General features: G+C 40.7%; 3 protein-coding genes across 7 annotated transcripts; all 3 read right to left on the minus strand.

Annotated features, from left to right (window-relative positions):
* LOC117746109 (CMRF35-like molecule 1) lies at window positions 1-3,506 on the minus strand. 2 transcript variants are annotated; one of them, XM_034555109.1, is made up of 6 exons: window positions 3,312-3,506; window positions 2,544-2,849; window positions 2,350-2,397; window positions 2,120-2,227; window positions 1,757-1,977; window positions 1-299 (listed from the first exon to the last, which is right to left on the minus strand). In XM_034555109.1, exons 1-6 carry the CDS (start codon window positions 3,343-3,345, stop codon window positions 201-203), a joined length of 816 nt encoding a protein of 271 aa, XP_034411000.1. In that variant the 5' UTR covers window positions 3,346-3,506; the 3' UTR covers window positions 1-200. The 2 variants fall into 2 exon arrangements, with proteins under 2 accessions (XP_034411000.1, XP_034410905.1); XM_034555014.1 differs by having other exon boundaries at window positions 1-1,977.
* Window positions 3,507-3,601: 95 nt separating this feature from the next.
* LOC117745960 lies at window positions 3,602-6,205 on the minus strand. 2 transcript variants are annotated; one of them, XM_034554664.1, is made up of 5 exons: window positions 6,104-6,205; window positions 5,665-5,997; window positions 5,257-5,298; window positions 5,024-5,151; window positions 3,602-4,365 (listed from the first exon to the last, which is right to left on the minus strand). In XM_034554664.1, the coding sequence occupies exons 1-5, from the start codon at window positions 6,168-6,170 to the stop codon at window positions 4,048-4,050; spliced, it is 888 nt and encodes a 295-aa protein (XP_034410555.1). In that variant the 5' UTR covers window positions 6,171-6,205; the 3' UTR covers window positions 3,602-4,047. The 2 variants fall into 2 exon arrangements, with proteins under 2 accessions (XP_034410555.1, XP_034410642.1); XM_034554751.1 differs by lacking the exon at window positions 5,257-5,298.
* A 48-nt stretch (window positions 6,206-6,253) lies between these two features.
* Window positions 6,254-11,883, minus strand: LOC117745584 (CMRF35-like molecule 9). 3 transcript variants are annotated; one of them, XM_034554213.1, is made up of 7 exons: window positions 11,772-11,883; window positions 11,382-11,687; window positions 10,024-10,128; window positions 9,887-9,928; window positions 9,636-9,784; window positions 8,159-8,165; window positions 6,254-6,341 (listed from the first exon to the last, which is right to left on the minus strand). In XM_034554213.1, the coding sequence occupies exons 1-7, from the start codon at window positions 11,806-11,808 to the stop codon at window positions 6,337-6,339; spliced, it is 651 nt and encodes a 216-aa protein (XP_034410104.1). In that variant the 5' UTR covers window positions 11,809-11,883; the 3' UTR covers window positions 6,254-6,336. The 3 variants fall into 3 exon arrangements, with proteins under 3 accessions (XP_034410104.1, XP_034410023.1, XP_034409943.1); XM_034554132.1 differs by lacking the exon at window positions 6,254-6,341 and having other exon boundaries at window positions 7,356-8,165; window positions 10,024-10,125; XM_034554052.1 differs by lacking the exon at window positions 6,254-6,341 and having other exon boundaries at window positions 7,356-8,165.
* Between the last annotated feature and the right edge of the window lie 135 nt (window positions 11,884-12,018).

Consider the following 12,018-nt stretch of genomic DNA (forward strand, 5'->3'; position numbering starts at 1 on the left):
TATGATTATGGTTATTTGATTTATTGGAGAAATAATGTAGCACAGTGCATATATAACATGGAAGAATTTAGATTTAGAATGCTCCAAGCATTTATATTAAAAAAACAGTTACACAATAATACAGTGAATGAGGAAAATATCACACTGTGACCCTAATGATCAAACCCACCATCAAGCTGCATGGATGGAGGATTGAGAAGCTAACAAACACAAACAAATGAGGATATGAAAGCAGCTGATCTGATCTGTTCGCAGGGCCAGGCGGCTGCCATTGTGTTGAACATCTCAACGCTGACAACCTGGTTTGTGGTCAGAAAATCATTGGTTACATAATAATGTTGCAAAGACTTGCAAGTTCAATTTAAGTCACTGTCATGTCTGTGTTTCCTCAGTAACAGAAACACCAACAGACTCAGCAGCAGCAGCAGCAGCAACAACAACCAAGTACAGCTCTTTTCCTGCCGGTGGTCAAATACCCGTCACATACAAACCGCATCGCAGCAAGCTGCACACAGATGGAACCAATTTCCTCACAATTTAAGAATTTGTATAACACTTGCATACAGGTCTTAAAATGTGATTGGCCACAAAAAAGGCTGAGGATAATCCCCAAAAATAAGACACACTGTTTGGCTTTTCTTTAAACTACCATATCATTCTTCCAATAAAATGTCAGACAGCATAGAGTTTGAGAGGTGCAAGAGCTGTTAAATAAAGTGCAGTAATACGTAAGAAAAATAGATAACTTTGACTTTTAGCTTGATTTCTGTTTCAGAAGAGCAAAATTACCAACTAATATCCTGGTTTTAGAACTCCTTCCTGCAGCATCGTTTGCAATCTTTGCAAACCTTCTCTCTCTGCTTTTGTTTTCCTCAGACTCTACACCAGCTCTCAGACCACTTCACTGAGTTTAAATTCAATGTAAGGCTGTCATCGTTTTCTATAAACACTACTTTAGTCCCAATATGAACCAAGAAGCTTTGAGCTTAATTACAAAGCGTGGGTACATTAAGTTAGAGCTGTAGGTGTGACGCCTGTCCACTATAGCTTCTTCCTTTGCTCACATCACAGTTTCTATTTCATTAAGTGTGTGTGTGTGTGTGTGTGTGCATGTGTGCGTGTGCGTGTGTGTGTGTGCGTGGGTGTGCATGTGCGTGTGTTGGTGGTAGGCGCCTTACAGAAGAAGAACAAACACAGAAGAAAATCTATCTATATTGATTCAACAATTTGATTTCTTTCAGGCTAAAATCCAAAATCTACCGAACATGATAGGGGGTGGGGGAAGGGGGGGGGGTTCAGGGAACAGTGCCGGGATGATGTCTAATCAGTCTCAGCTGGGGCTGAGGGTTAATCAGGCTGAGGGTTAATCAGCCTCAGCTGGGGTTGATCTGCGTGTCTCTCCCCAAATAGGAGCAGGAGGGAAAGAGCGAGGGGTGTGACCGAGCCTGTATGTGTGTTTGTCAGTAATAAAAGCATTTTGAACTACCTCAAGCTGTGTGCTGCCTCTGTGCAAGTCCGAGACTCACCGGGTAACAGGGAAACCTGTTACAAATAGTTTTACAGCAATATGTGAATGGTGGGTATTTTCAGTGTAGCATCACACAGACTTTTCTAGCACTTGAGCAGATCAGCACTGAGTTCAGACGTTGTCATAGAGCGCACATGGATCTGTTGCGTCGTGTTTAATGGTGGAGTATGTAAGCGCTGCAGTGCCAGGTGCGTCAGTGCTGCTGTCTGTGTGTGCGTTGAAGCTCACTGTGGTATAGAGGAGGCCGTCTGGTTGGATCTGAGAGACAGATGAACCAGAGATGTTGGAATAAATGTTGTCCGAGTGATCTCCTCTGAACTCTTGGTGTTGAACAGTCGACAGGATTAAGCTGCTCTTAGTCCTGCCGTCTGCTTCTTGATGCTCATTGGCTGTTGAAGAGGAAGTTTTGATGTGGTGTCCAACTTGTTTCTGACTGTCACGGTTCTTTCCTGAGAATTGAAAACTAGATTATTATTACTTTCACTTCTTGCAGCAAATAAAAACAATTTAAAAGTACAATAAATTGCTGGCCATTTTTCAAACTGCCATCATTGTTTGTATGTCAAATATCAGAGTCTGTTAGTTTTATACCAGAAGATGCGTGGATATCTCTGTTTCGATGCCTGAAGAATATCAAAAGGACCATCGCTAGAGCCAGCATGACCACCACGAGACCTACTCCAATGTACACCAGCTTATCTGGAAAAAGGGACAACAGCACGTCTCAGTGATGACACATCACTCACGCCTTTGTCTCTCTTACACACACACAGACACACACACACACACACACACACACACACATCCAGACAGTTGCTTACTAGAGGACAACGTAGTTGTCAAGTCATTGTCAGGATCCTGTGGGTTTACTGAAAGAAAGAAGAAATACATATTTTAACTCAAATCTTTGACTCTCAGTCACATTCCATGTGCTGTGTTTCCTTCCTTTAATTAGTGTAAGATCAGTTTCAGACAGACATGACAGCTATTCGTGTACAGTGCTCAATCAACTCACCCTCTATGACTGTGAGGACTACTTCTATGTATGTGTCCAGACCAATTCTCTCTATTCCACAGCTGTAAGTTCCTGAGTCATCCGCTGTCAGATGGAAGATGGTCACGCTGAATGTGTTTCCTTTGTCTACAATACTGTATTTCTCATTTGGAACCTTCTTATTGGCTCTGCTACTGATTAGGACTTTTAGACACGCTCCCTTACAAAAGTATTTGACATTGGTAAATGCGTACGAGTGAGAGCATTTTATTGTGACCTCCTTTCCCAACACTCCTGTTACTGACATAGCTTCAGTCTCCCATAGCCCTGCACAAAACACAAACAACAACAAAGTCAGATCTTTATTTTATACTTACACTGAGTTATAGGCTGTTTATTCTGCTCTAATAGTTTCATTTGAATATTATTAGAGGCCTGAAAAGGTTAAACTAAGCCGTACTTCACAAGAACAAAAGCAGATATTAGAGAAGTTGTATATTTTGAAACTCTATCAATCATTTCATAAGCCCCTATAAATAGTGCTCAAAAAGTGCACTCCCTAAACTAGATACAGCTCTCAACAAACTTCAAAAACGTCCTCCAGCTTTCTCAAAATGTTTCAAAAGTCAACCAGGTTTACGGTATATACTCAAAAACAGCAGTCAGGAATTACTGGGAGCAGCTGGGCCTGCGGACCTGTGAAAACTTACAACCACCAAGACACTAAACATTCAGATAGATGAGGAGAGAGAGAGAGAGAGACAAACAGATTAACCTTTGTACACTTACCTCCCAGAAGAAAGACCAACATGAGGAAAATCATCTTCACACACAATGTGTACGTCTGTCACTTTTCTTTTCTTTTTCTTATCTCGCCCTGATTTCACTCCAAACGAGTGGTAACTCTTCATTTGTCACATGTTCCTCTTTGTTGTTGCACTTCCTTGAGCCAGCTTCCTCATATGCAACAAAACCACTTGTGAGAAGCACCAAAACATCCCTTCCCATCTCTTGGTCGTCTCAACGTGAATGTTTCCCATCAATTAGGCCAGTAAATAATGTACACAGGGACACCCTCAGATATTACCACTTGGTTTATTTTGGGGAATTATATCAGAAAGCAAAGCGAGAGACGGAGCTTAAAGCTTCCAGTATGCTCCTCTTCGTGGATTTCTTCAACTCTCGACAGCTTGAGTTGAGAGTCCTTTTCAAACTGCTGTTTCTTTCAGTCTTTTTATAGCTGTCCAAAACGATTTCCTCTAGGAATGACTGAACATTACTTGTAATAACTAATAATTACTTGACTTACAAAAGATCCTTTATTGCTAACCTTCAAATTGGCCAACGCCCATTCAACTCACAATGAACGATCATTTTGGTTTATTACAACCTTGATGTTGCCATTTTGGTCTTTCTTATCAATAATATTTACATATATCTCAAGATCAACACAGCAACAAAAAAACAAAGGTTAACAAGGAAGTTACTGACTTTCTGTCGGATGTAATTAACGTGAAATTATCCATCAACAGTTGATCTGCTCTTTGACCAGAGGTCCATCTTTAGGACCGCTGAGTCCTTTAAGGCTGTGGTAGACATGCTCCTCCAGCTGGCTCAGATCCAGATGTTGGTACTGGCCGATGTGCTTTGGTACATCCACTTCTTCATTTCCATTGAGGCCGAGAGTGACAGTGGACTCCCGATGCTTTGATGTGAAGTGGGAGCAGGAGTCAGGTGGTGGTGGTAAAGCAGAAAGATCAGCGCAGTCTGGAGCCAAAGAGCTGCAGCACAGTTCAGCTTCAGTTCTTACACCAGGCATCATTGTCTCATAGTCCGATGATGTCTGTGGGAGGAACAGAAACATGCTCACAGTGAACTGCTTCTTTCACAAGCTATCATAGTGTTCTCTAAATGCAAATTTGTTCTTGTTTACTGTAAAAAGTGTTTTTCACAGTTGGCTAACAGAGTTACAGACATGTTAGCATCACTGTGGCTAAGGCACAATGAGCCAAATGCTAACATCAGCATGCTAACATGCTCACAGGGACAATGCTAATGCCCTGATGTTTAGCATGTATACGGTTCACTATATGGTCACCAGTTGATCATAAATGGTTGACATCTGACAATCAACTATCAATCAAAACCCAAGCCGTAGGTTAACCCATGTTATCAATTATGAATCCAGCTCATCATTTAGCACTAAATACAAGTGCAGCTGAGTCTGATGGGAATGTCTTTAGTGATGCAGGTCTTTTGTCACTAACCAAACTATTGGCTTTTTGAACATTGTTTTGGTTAATGATCATGATGGAGTTGATCAAAAGTCAGAGAATCATCAAAATGATTGCAATTCATCTGATGGGAACATAAATATCTGTAGGCCTACCAACGTGTTTACCAATCCATCCGCTAGTTGCTGAGATATATTTGATCACAGCGGCGGACCGACCGACATCGCTGTGGCCTTGCTGCTAGTGTGGCTACAAGTTTAGACCAACCTCTCTATCCTGGCGCGGGCCAGGTCTGCGGTGTTGAACAACCAGCCAAAGACAAAGCGTGAACAGGCATATGAACAACATGGCTGCCATGCACATCGCTGCAGTCATAAACAGTGACAGGTGGAACTCTGCAGGAGAGAACAATACATGAAGTTCACCTGGCTGAGGATTCACTCACAAACACATAGAATTATGAATACTAATGAAAACACACACACACACAGATCACTCACTGTTCAGTGGGACGTCCACCGGAAAGATGGGTGATGCAGTAACTGGAAATGACAGTTACAAAAAATGCCTAAAGTATTTATACAGAGAAATAAAATAAACACACCAAGCTCCCTGATAAATAGCGGAGTTACAGAGATCTTACTTACTGGGCTGCGTTAGTTTACAAAAACGTACACAGACACTGTGTGTTAGATACTAGCATTTTTCTTGCATTTTCTTACAAATTGAAAGTTCAGAAAAGATGAGAAAACACATCTAAACCACGCCTTGTGTTTAGATGGAAATCACCCGGTGGACAGAAACTATTCAGCGTTTGTCTTGTACTTCTTATTTAACTGTAAGGCCCCAACCAGCAGCATATAAGCAGTCAACACAGAGAACCTGTGCTTTGACATGACATACTGTACCTCGGGAAACATTCAGTTCTATGAAACTGAATTGGTCAGGGGGCAGGTCGACGTCCACCCCACACCGATACGTCCCGCTGTCCTCTGAGGTGAGGTTGTCCAGCCTGACGATGACGAAGGCCCCGGTGGTGTTGTCGTACAGAGAGAAACGCCCGTCTTTATGCCACTGGTCGTGGTTTTGTCTCCGTATCGGGCAGACGAAGGACATTTTGTCATCATTCTCATCATTGTCATAGCAGAAGTACTTGGTATTGTTCTGCTGGCCGTCTTTATATTTACATCTGAAGTCAAATCTCTGGCCTTCCACAGCTGTGGTTTTGATATTGATCCGAGCTGTCATTCAGAGAAAAAAAAAGATGTATTAGTTGCGGAATCATGTAATCATGCGTTTTAATAAATAGTTCAACTCAAGTGAAGTCTATTACGTCATGCGGCCCACCTTGGATTTGTAGTATAGTAATGATGACAGTTGTAGTGGTTCCCCATGAGATCCAGGTTGCTCCCATCACTCCCAGTCTACCTTCAGTTTGCAACAGGCAGATTCCTCTCCAGCTGCACAATGAGGCAGCAACCTGGAAGAAGGACTGTGTCCGTGTGCTCAATCCGGTGCTTTCATGTCCATGTGTTTAAACCTCTTCCTCTTTCACGAACAAACCAGTCCACACATAACCTTCAACCTATGAAAGTGAAATCATTGCGGCTTAGGTGACACAAAAAAGTCACCTTTAAATGTATTCACATTTTTATAACAGCACATCCAGAGTTCAATGAATTCAGGTTTACTTCACTGCATCCTTCAAGGCAACCGTATAGTCCTCTGTAATCCTCTTGACTCTGTCTTTACTTGTGCTTGACTCCAGCATAGCTATCTGGTACTGTACCACTTCTATAAGTAGGTGTGATGAGGTTCAACACCAGTTGAATAGATTGTTCACAGTTTGCTAACCCAGATGTTGTTATTACTGTATGCCAAACGGAAGTTAACAGCAACAATGGAGCGTCTGAGCGGATTATTTTGGTTTTACAGCCCATAACTTTTGCCAATTATTTGAACTGCTCTCATTAGATTGGTTTCCAGCTGCCGCAGGAAGCTGTTTCAGTTCTCTTTAATAACCCAACTGTTCCCTAACTGCTGAACACTCAACATGCAAACAGACACAGCTATTGAATATCTGGTGAACATAGTGGAGCATAAAGCAGCTAGAGAGCCACACATATCCATCAGGAGATGGGAAAGATTTTTAAAAAGTACATTTATAAAGTATGCTTTATTAAAAAGTGGCACCTGTTATTCTTTGCTGCCATCTATAGCATGACATTAATATTAATAACATTGATCTGTGTAACAACAACAGGTTGCAATACTGGTTTTAACCTTCCATTGGAAAGGTCATGAAGATTGATAATAAACGAGAATATGTTTAAAAATGAAACATGAAAGATAAGTTCAAGGCTTATGCCATGAAACATATTGTGTATGTATCCATTGACCTACTTTCTCCCTATTGTGGAAATTCAAGAAGCAAGTCTGTCTTTTGTTACATTATTTATGCAAGTAAGCCTTAAACATCCTTTCTTTTAACATCATTAGGAATTATTCATCGATTTGTTATTGCTCCACAGAGCACACAAAATAATAAGTTTAAAAGTTTCACAATAATGTACTGGAAATGAGCATTTGCTCGGTTGAGTCAGTTTTCAGGCCAGAGTGTCTTTATTAATATGACCACTAGGAGTCGCCAAAGTAAGGAGCTTTAACATACTACACAGAGGCCTTCATGTTGATTTTAAAGGTACAGATATATCTTAATGCTGACTTAACACTGTTGTGTTCCAGTTACAATCATCTCAACTCTTTCAACAATAGACATTTCAGCTTAATACATTCTAGGACTGTAGTATGAACTAAATAATATTCAAAAGTAAAAATACACATTCCGTTTATTGCTTTTTACAGTTGAAAGTCAAATTGTCAATATATTGGCACACACATAATGACTAAATCAATGCAAAGATAGAACCTGTCTCCAATCCCTTTGTAAAGAATACACATTTATATAAAGTGAATTATAGCCGTTGGATAAAACTGAAGAAGCACCGTAGGCGGTACAGTTCAGTTGTACATCAGTGTCCATACAAGTCTCCACCTCACACTGTCCCAGAGACATCCAAACCAAACCAAAGCAAAGTGGAATCACAGGTGGATGCATTGCTTTTACAGCTCTGTGTGGGTTTGCTTTTTGCATTTTTAGTTGCTGTAGGTTTATTTGTGTGTTTTCCAAGACAGCCTTCAACTGTTCTTTCAGATGTAAGTGGTTTGATGTAGATCCCACAGCTGATGTCACGTTTGTCTTGGACATTTGCAGCTGAGTGTCTTGGATGTTCAGTGCCTTTGGAGCCACAGATGTTTTCATAAATGTGAAGGGGTGCGCTACATTCGACATCGTGCTTTGGATAGTCGACTGCACGTCCTCGCCAATATCATCGTACTCACAGTCAGCCTGTTGAAAAGTGTCAAAGGAAAAACAAATCAGCATTTATTAGTATGTTCTTTATTTCACTGAATTTAAGTGTACCTCTGATGTGAATCTACTCAGCAACGCATCCATAGATACCACATTAAGAGTACCGAAGTAGTTCAAAATGATTAGCCTCATTCAAAATGTGCATTGTAAATATGACGTACTACAGACTCAAACATAAAAAAGTCAGAACATGCTCCAACCCCACCTTTAAAGGTCACCAAGGTGTCATGTTTAACACAGAGAAGTGAGACTGGTATCTATCTTCTCATCTAACTCTCAGCAAGTATGCAAATAAGCATATTTCCTAAAATTATAAATACAAATGGCAACAGGGACTAGTTCTGGCTTTTATAGCGTCTTAGCCTTTTAAGCGCCATGGCGCCCAATTGGGCACCTATTTACACATCATAGTTAGACTGTGTAAAACCTTACAATAAACATAAGCAAATATATTGATGTTATACATCAAATTAAACAAGAGAACTTGGGCTACGAGAATCAGTAAGCCATTTACACACAACTCAAACACCAACTGAAAGAATTATGAAAATATCATAATCATCATTTTGTCAGGAGTCAGCCCACTCAGCACGTTTACGGAACTAGCAACCCGTAGCTCGGTGCTATCAGAAAAAGCCAGATAGCAAAAAGCAAGAGGACTCCACACAGATTAAAAATGTATTTTCAAAATCCTTCTGCACCAAAGCATCTCTGAGATATGAGCCAAAGAACACAGCAACATGAATCGATTTAGCGCTTACAGTCACAAATGTTGCTTATCTTTGGCTTTTTTTATTTTTTATTAATTTTTCTTCTTCTAATCAACAAATACTGCTATATGTGGATGTATTGAACACCATAAGTAATATAAAAGTGAAATATATGGTTTGGTACATGAGAAAATTCAAATTGCCCAAATGCCCATTTCACCTAATTTATCTGTACTAAAACCTCTCTAACTTTGTTCTGCTTTACTTTTTCAAAGTCAAACTTTGCATAGAGACTGATCACATAGTGAGCTATGACCTCAGAGGTGCTTTTCTGTTTATGTGCATCTTTCCAAGAGATAATCATCCTGAAAGTGCTTTTGTTTCTAGGCGAACCTGGAAATTCAACTTGTGCTGTCTTTCATCTTTATTTACTCTTAACCAGTAACATATATACTAATATATACACATCTGAACAGAAGCCCACATGTGTTGCCTTTATTATAACACCAACATTATTCAAATAGCCTTTGTGGTTGCAGAGATACACCCTTTTTAGTTTGGGTATGATATTTCGAGCATAAACCTAGAAAATAGCTTGGGGTTAACGCTGTAAAAGCAACATTGACCTCTGAAACCAGGAAAGGAAACGTAATCGTCGTCAGCTTCATTTGATTCGCTGCCAAGACAATCGTCATGTTTCTCTGGGAAGACAGTTGCTGTGTGTGGCGTCTCATACCTCGCTTTCATCGGCTCTGACGAGGTCTGTGATGTTGGAGCAAACTTGTGGTTGACGTTTTAACTTTACTCTGCGTTTCCCGATGATTATTGCCAGCATCAAAATAGCGAGCATGGCAACAGCCCCGACTGTAGCGTACAACGCGGTGCCTGACCAAAAACAAGAGATATGGCTCAACAACTTGACATATCCACACGCGACGGATATTCATGCACCAACTGCACACACCAAATTACAAGCTAGAAACTCACCTGTGCTGCTGTTCTTTTTTCCGCCATTGGTGTTGTTTGAAGCTTTGAGGTTGGATAAAATATTACTTAAAAAATTAAATTCTTAATGTACCATTTATATCTGTAAGGATTCAAATTTGATTATGTTTTCTTCTCACCTGTCCAAAGGTTTGCAGGCATACTGGTTCCAGGTGTTAATTCTGCTAAGGTATTAGGATACGTCCATGTGGGAGATATGGCAGTTGTGGTCACAACTGCAACTGCTTTAAGGGAACAGTGGTGGAAGAAGTATTTAGAGCCATTACATAAATAGAAGTACCAATATAACTATCCAAAAATACTCTGTTACTGTAAATGTAAGCCTAATTAAAGGACCAGTGTGTTATCGCGGAGTGTCTGGTAGTCGTCAGTGTTTCGTGTTTTTGATACATTAGAATGAGCTCTTCATATCTTCACCGAGTCCGCCATGTTGCTACAGTGGCCCCGAACGGACAAACCAAACACTGGCTCTAAAGCGGCCCCTTTACGTTTTCACGTGACCTGCAGGTCACTGAGGTTCTCCAACATGTGCAGCATTCAAGCCCTAGGATTAGTGTCCATGCTACCATGTGCTGGTAACCTGATGTATTCAGGTCCTATGCTCTGACCAATGAGCTGACTCTTACACTTGAGGTTATTATCTAGTCTCAACCAGCTACGCAGGGCGGGTCTCGCCAAGGGAAGCGGCAGGATTCAGAATAACGCTTGGAGAGTGAGGGGTGAGTGGAGCCGTACACATTTGGTTGCAATCTGCAACCTCACCACTAGATGTCACTAAATCCTACACACTGGTCTTTTAAGTAAAAGTATCATCAACTAAATGTTTCGTTCTGGAGTAACAAATGTCCCCGGTCATGGATATATTATTAAATAATATTATTAGATTATTATGTTTTCATACATCAATGTGGAAAGAGTATTTTGTAGCAGGTCGAGGTGGAGCTTTAAATGACTTTTTATACAGTGAGTTTAGCGCAGTAGATTCACACCTAGAGGGCTCACAAGATGAGCGTTAGGTTCATGAGATCATTGATGGGGATGGAGAGAAGAAGAAAAAGATACACACATTTGTATGATTTTTTGGGACATTTATCTCCCACCTTTGAGCCTTGAACACTTATTTCAATAAAGTCTCACGAGAAGTTTAAAGAGGAAATCATTCTTTGATGTAAGTCATGGATTTGTGAAACACACGACAAGGGGCCCCAACAAAAAACTGCTTATTTTCTAAGGTGTTGTGAGCCAAAACACAAACTGACATATAACACAAACATGTATGTCACAATATTGTAAAGAATTACAGCTGTCAGATAAATGTTGTGGAGTAGAAAGTCCAATGTTTCTTGAATAAATGTACTTAGTTACATTCCACCTCTGATGGGGAAATGTGTATTTACGAATGCAGAGACAAAAATAAAAGCAGTCAGTGTAAAGAGACATCCTATTCAAGGTCGGAGTGATAGGATCATACACGTACCTTTCTGTACAGTAACCTGCACTTCAGTGAATGTATCAAAACCAAATCTTTCCACTGCACACCAGTATCTCCCCATGTCGGACAGCTGGAGGTGACTGAAGGTCACAATGAAGACTCCGTCCCCCGAGTCCACCAGAGTTATCCTCCCACCATTTTGTACTGTAGCCAGTACATCTTGTCTGTCTTTACATGGATCCTTGCAGAGGTATTTGTTGTTATTCCACGCATATCTGTGTGAACACTGGAACGACACTTCTCCCCCCTCGAATCCTTCTACTTTGGTGCCTGCACCCTCTGTCCCAGCAGCTGCCCAAATTAAATCATGAGACAAGAGTTAGAGCATCTTTGAGTTGTTTAGACTGTTTCTACGTATTTCATTATCACACTTACCATAGAGAAGACAGCAGAAGACAGAAATGATCTTCATTCTGATTAATAAAGTGCCAGCTCCGTAGTTTCTTCGTAGTCCCTCCAGACTGTACTTTGATTCAAAGTCTATCTCTTTAAAAACCTAAAAAGGAGTTAACTGTTTCATCATGCACATGCTCTACCACTGCACACGCTGATGCAAAGGAAACACCATCGAGGTTAGCTCTCAGCTCTCAGCTTCTTCTTGTGGTTTTGACTGTAAGAGAGC

This window comes from Cyclopterus lumpus, chromosome 1 (assembly GCF_009769545.1).
Source record: "Cyclopterus lumpus isolate fCycLum1 chromosome 1, fCycLum1.pri, whole genome shotgun sequence".
Classification (NCBI taxonomy): Eukaryota; Metazoa; Chordata; class Actinopteri; order Perciformes; family Cyclopteridae; genus Cyclopterus; species Cyclopterus lumpus.

Bases quoted from the DNA above. Each gene is read 5' to 3' on its own strand.
- LOC117745960 (XM_034554664.1), bottom strand. From the start codon at position 6,170: ATGGGAGCAACCTGGATCTCATGGGGAACCACTACAACTGTCATCATT. The intron at 5,152-5,256 runs GTGAGTGATCTG...TCTCTCCTGCAG, and splicing joins GGTGGACGTCCCACTGAACA to AGTTCCACCTGTCACTGTTT. The intron at 4,366-5,023 runs GTTGGTCTAAAC...TTCCTCCCACAG, and splicing joins GCCCGCGCCAGGATAGAGAG to ACATCATCGGACTATGAGAC.
- LOC117746109 (XM_034555014.1), bottom strand. From the start codon at position 3,345: ATGATTTTCCTCATGTTGGTCTTTCTTCTGGGAG. The intron at 2,228-2,349 runs GTAAGCAACTGT...CCCTTTTTCCAG, and splicing joins GACAACTACGTTGTCCTCTA to ATAAGCTGGTGTACATTGGA. The intron at 1,978-2,119 runs GTATAAAACTAA...TTCAATTCTCAG, and splicing joins AGATATCCACGCATCTTCTG to GAAAGAACCGTGACAGTCAG.
- LOC117745584 (XM_034554052.1), bottom strand. From the start codon at position 11,808: ATGAAGATCATTTCTGTCTTCTGCTGTCTTCTCTATG. The intron at 11,688-11,771 runs GTAAGTGTGATA...TAATTTGGGCAG, and splicing joins CTTCTGCTGTCTTCTCTATG to CTGCTGGGACAGAGGGTGCA. The intron at 9,785-9,886 runs GTGAGTTTCTAG...GTTTTTGGTCAG, and splicing joins AAAAAAGAACAGCAGCACAG to GCACCGCGTTGTACGCTACA.